The sequence below is a fragment of the Hipposideros armiger genome, unplaced genomic scaffold (assembly GCF_001890085.2).
Source record: "Hipposideros armiger isolate ML-2016 unplaced genomic scaffold, ASM189008v1 scaffold_1569, whole genome shotgun sequence".
Classification (NCBI taxonomy): Eukaryota; Metazoa; Chordata; class Mammalia; order Chiroptera; family Hipposideridae; genus Hipposideros; species Hipposideros armiger.
In genome coordinates this window covers 136351-141929 of record NW_017732919.1, presented here as the reverse complement: position 1 = coordinate 141929, position 5579 = coordinate 136351, and the positions used below count along the sequence as shown (strand labels likewise).

Here is a 5579-nt window from a genome sequence, read left to right as displayed (position 1 = left end):
GGACAACCAGAAATGTTGATGGACTAAGAGAAAATTGACTAAAACAGATGAGGAACACAGTGGCTCATGAAGGTCATTTGACTCTTTGTTTAAATACTTACAAACCAAATAGCCATGGGATGAGTTTACCTCTTAGAGGCTACCTCTGTTTCTCATATAGAAATAAGGATGACAAAACTTGTTTTGCAGAATCTTCTAAAAATTAGAAATTAATGTAAATTAATCATGTTGATATGTAAATTAAGATATGGTAGATTCTAATTTTCATCTACCATATCTTAATACATATCAACATGATTAATGTTCTTATCTCTTGAATAAAGACAACAATGTTACCTCTCTGCCCCAACTCCAGCCAGAGTTTCCTTGGTGCATGTGATATAATGTATTCTTTAAGATTTGTGTTCCTGTCTTTAGTACCCAAATTTGATTTGAATATAATGAAACTGCATGGAAATGAAAAGTAGTCCTAGACTTAAGAAGAGAATTTTTTTTAATTAAAATTTATTGGGGGGCCGGCCGAGTGGCTCAGTTGGTTAAGAGCTCGCGCAAGAGTTTGAGCTCTGAGCAACAGCGGTTCAATGCCTGGCCCGAGCTGAGTTGCCGCTGAGCTGCCAACAGGTGTCAGGATGGCTGAGCTAAAGAAAAAAAAAAATTTATTGAGGTGACAATTGTTAGTAAAGTTACATAGATTTCAGGTGTACAATTCTGTAATACATCCTCTCAGTTTCTTTCAGTGAGATGATCCAAGAACAGGGAAAACCAGAAATGTAAAACTTTTATCTACTCTAGTAGAGCATGAAAGTTAGATTATCCAAATTGGCTTTACACTGGAATGAGGTTTTGCAAGGATTGTCCCACTGCTTTATAGGAGGGTCTGAAACTATCCCACTATTTTCTTTTTGTTAGTTTGTTTCATTTTTGTAAAGTTGCCCAAAAAAACTATGCCTTTAGAAAAGAATTTCTGCTTCCTTTTCTCTCCATTAAAAATAATACATAAAATAAGATGATTTTTACTTCACATTCTAGAACTCAGTCCCATTTTTAAATGTTTTGTAACTTCATTAGCTTATCAAATGAGGTATCCTAATTTTTGCTTCATGAAATACAAATAAACATACATATATCTTACTCCTTTGTTCCTTCCATTAAAATGTTAAGGGTACAGTTTTGTTTTTTGGTTTTTTTTGTTTTTTTGTTTTTTTAGCTGAGCCATCCTGCCAGCCTGTCAGCAGCTCAGCTCAGGCCAGGTGAGCTCTTAACCAACTGAGCCACTAGGCCAGCCCCTAAGGGTACAGCTTTTTAAAAACCCAACCTGTGAGGCCGAGAATAATTTTTTTTTTTTTCTGTTCAGGCAAAGGCTCTATAGCAAGAGTTACGATACCTTGTTGACTTAAAAGTCTGTTAAAAATCTGAAGTTGGGTTTAGATAAAGTTGTTGAGTTGTGTTTCCTAGAGACAGGTTGTATGTCCCTATGTATGCCCTGTGTTCTTGTAATTATGCACAGAGCCTGAAGAATGGACAACACAAAATTCCTTCCTGATTTATAATTCTCAGGCATAAAATTTAAAACTAATCAAAGAAACAAAACACGATCTTAATACAGTCTCTTTATCTGACATCTATAACTATTTTTTTCTTTCTAATTTTTTATCTAAAAATTTTGCTTTCAGTTTTTAAAGAAGCTCTGCTGAGAAACTTTGAGAGTCATAGTCTCCCCAAATGGCTGAGTCACTCCACATCTGTGAAAGTTAGCAGTTCTCAGCCAACCGCCTCAGCTGAACCTGTCTCCTGAAGATAACAGGTTGTAGCTGGAGGAATTCTGGGCCCAAGTAAGAGGTTTTTTGTGTTTTTTTTTTTTCCTCTGCCACATATGTAACATTTCTCTAGTCACTGTCTGAAACAGGCTAGACAATTCCATGTGAATTGTATTCCTGTCTCTCTCTTCCTCTTTGCCTCTCTTTCTTCTGGATATATTTTATCTTGTCTCATTCTAGACCTTTAGGAAAAGTGGAACACTTTGCAAAGGAAACTGTGAGTACAGAATTCTTTACAGTGCAATTTGTCCCCAATATAATTAGGAAAGGAGTTTGAAGTTTCTGTACTATTTCTGAAGTGGATTAAGACTAGTTCTTGACTCTTAAAAAGCAGAGAAGTTAAATTCTGATTCTGTTTTTGTGAATGTCTCACCTTAAACAATGACTTTGAGCTTGTGGGCTATATGGCACTGAAATCCAGCATGACCTGTTTACATGGGTTCACAGAGAATGACTAAAAACTTTGAACCTAATAATACGTGATACTGATTTGAGTCTCCATAGAATGATTTAGTTCCATAGCCAAACTAGTAAAGGCCATCTACAGAGCAGTAATTATATTTAGAAAGAAGGAGATTAAATTTGAATTTTATATTGAACGTTATGGCTGAGACAAACTATGGGAAACTCTGCCTATATCCGGTGAATGAAGGTGGACTCTGTGGAGATTTTGCAGGATGTTGTCACAAAAAAGTTGGATCCCACTGTAGAAAGGGGTATTTTATGTTGTTTGAGAGTACAATGTTTTCTATTTCAAAAGCCAATTACTGAAATTGTACAATTTGGAATTTGTGATCATTGGGTAGAAGATGGGCTGAACTTTTGATTTTTAGTGCTTGTGAATTAAGCAAATAAAAAGAGTAAAGAATATATGAGCTATATTTTTTAGTAAGAAGAAAACATTTTTAAATGTTTATATATATCATTGGCCAAGTTAGTTGCAAGCTATTTTTAATCACTCATTAAATTAAATTCAGAATGACCCGTATTTGTCAACATCTTATTAGCCTTTGAAAGCAATCAAATTATATTTTTTATCCATCTGAAACTCTGTGGTTTCTAATTTATACCTGACTTGCATCATGTGTCCAAATTAATTCTATTTATAAAACAATAAATGTTGGCACAAATTTATGTGAAAAGTTGAAAAATTCTTCTGACTGATCAAGAATTATTACCCTACATGGTAGCTGTATATGGGCAAAATTATATAAATGTGCTACAGCTCTTCTAACAGCAGGCTTTCACAGGTTTAAAGATACCGGAACACAAGTCCAACGTAAGTAAATGCCTTGGGATATATAAAAGGGATAATATGCTAGAAATTTGAAAACCAGCAATAGATAGAAGTTTTTAACTTGCAGGCTATGGAGAGCAGTGGGCCAAAGGTGCTGGAAACAGCAGAAGAGATCCAGCAGAGGCGTCAGGAGGTGTTGACTCGGTATCAGAGGTTCAAGGAGCTGGTTGCTGAGAGAGGCCAGAAGCTTGAAGAGTCCTATCACTACCAGGTTTTCAGACGGGATGCAGATGACCTGGAGAAATGGATCTTGGAGAAACTCAAGATTGCAGGGGATAAGAGCTATGAAGACCCAACTAACATACAGGTCACTCAGTTCCACTGACTTCCCCCAGAGCAAACCCTAAAACCTCTAGAAAGGGAAACATTCTTATAATGTAAGTGTATATGTGGTTAACTATAGGAAGATGATGTAATAATAGATTGGACTACCTGTTAGGGACAGTAATTTTGCCTTTAAATACCCCATGCCTTCAACTTCTTAAACCTCAGTATCTGATTAACAAAAGAAAGTAATTCTAGATAGCATTCTATGAATATAATATTCATCTGATGTTAAACTCTGGGCAAAAGAGTGAGAGTTCAAAGAATTTGTTCATATGATTTCAATGTTTTGTGACATTAAGGGTGGAATTGAGGTGAAGAGTCACCAATGCTTCTGAAACAACTGATTTCCACTCTCCTCAGTAATATATGAGTTAACCAGGGTTTTTCCTGGGTTTTCCCCAAATGGCTAGTCATGTCTCTGTTATGTTCAAATGAGAGGTCCTAGGATGAGAAGTTTGATGGGTGTTTCCACCTTTACTTGTATTATAACATGTAGCATAGTTATGATCAGAAGTAAGTTTTATATGACTGAAAAGGGCAATCAGTATTGGAGAGTGAGCACTGGGAGCAAGAACAAAATGATATTGATTGAATGTATCAATTTATATATGACAACAATAACATAATATGGCATGCAAAAAATTATTTTTAAAAGTCATTATTGCCATGATCATCTTCCTCATTTTTCTCTACTGCACTTGGATTTTTTTTTCTTTTGAAAACCTGTGTGCAGCAGTTCCTCCTAGAGTGACCATTTCTTTCAAGATGTCACTTGCCAACTCTGGTCAGAGGTTATCACTTAATTTAAGTTGGGCAACAAGTAGTTCTGACTGAAAGTAAGAAGAACAAAAGGGCTTTTGTGTAGTCCAGGGAGACAAGGCTTCGTTAGCTCTAAACTCTGATTTCTAAACTTCAGGGGAAATATCAGAAACATGAATCCTTCGAAGCAGAGGTGCAAGCAAAATCAAGGGTTATTCCTGAGCTGGAAGAAATCAGGAAAGTTCGATTTGCTGAGGGGCATTTTGCCCATGAGGACACCAAGGTAAATATATGGTAGGCTCTCAAAGATAAGTTTCTGATGATTGATTATGTTATTGGGTCTTAAGTGATTATACTGGCTATAGACCTTGATGTAGCTGGCTTAGAATTAGGGCTCCTATCTCTTATCTTCTATGGGGCAGGGCAAGAAAAGTGATGGGATGTCCTTGTGTTCCTTGGGGTGGGGAGAAGAGCTATGATACAAACGCTGTCATTGATTACATCACATTCCTCCTTATGCCACTGCAGAATAAATTGACTCAAGATCAAGCCTACTTCAATCTGGTTCCACATTTCCCAGATAATGGGCTTCCCTAAATGTTTTAATTATTTCTTCTGACCTCAGAGTTCTTGTTCCTTAAACTCTTCAAACAAGGAATGCTGTCCATTTGAGTCTTCTCTGAAATCTTTCTCCCTTTGTCCATAATGTCTCTTTTTCTTTACAGTGCACATGCTATGATCACTATTACAGATCTCCAAACCCTCCTGTTCACTTTGAAAAACTCCTAAAATCCCTTATCTTCAAAAATCCTCCCTGAACATTGAACATAAGGTCACCACCACTTTGGAACCCATTACTAATGTATCTACTGTTTTCTAACTTAATCTATGTACTCTTCCAACATGTTTTTGTTGATATAGTCAATTCAGGATCTTTTATGTATGAATGGATTTTTTACTGTTTATCTATTTTTTAAATTATTAAAACATTTGTATTACATATTTTTTAATTTCTAAAAATTTATGTTGTAATTACCATTAACATACATTATAATATTAGTTTCAGATATGCAAAATGGCTTAGTGATTAGACATTCACATACCTCACAAAGTGATCACCCCAACAAGTCTACCACCCATCTGATGTGTACATCGTTATTATAACATTATTGACTATATTCCCTATGCTGTACTTTAGATCCCCATGAGATAATTTTTTAATTATTCATAGTTTTGCATGCCATCAACTTCCTACATTAATTTTTTTTTTTTAAGATTTTTATTGGGGAATTGCGGGGAGGGGAACAGCGCTGGGGAATTGGGGGAAGGGGAACAGACAAGTTGCTGTCGTTTTGTTCTTCAATCTAGTTGTGGAGGTC

The 5579-nt window shown here is 35.9% G+C and overlaps 1 protein-coding gene across 1 annotated transcript in view; it reads left to right on the top strand.

Moving 5' to 3' along the window:
* Nucleotides 1–1796: 1796 nt before the first annotated feature.
* Nucleotides 1797–5579, top strand: part of SPTA1 (spectrin alpha, erythrocytic 1) — a 110993-nt gene continuing 107210 nt past the window's right edge. The window contains exons 1-3 of the mRNA XM_019634272.1: nucleotides 1797–1832; nucleotides 3182–3421; nucleotides 4358–4483. Of these exons, the coding sequence (XP_019489817.1) occupies nucleotides 3185–3421; nucleotides 4358–4483 (363 nt within the window). The 5' untranslated portion in view covers nucleotides 1797–1832; nucleotides 3182–3184. The remainder of the gene's footprint in view (nucleotides 1833–3181; nucleotides 3422–4357; nucleotides 4484–5579) is intronic.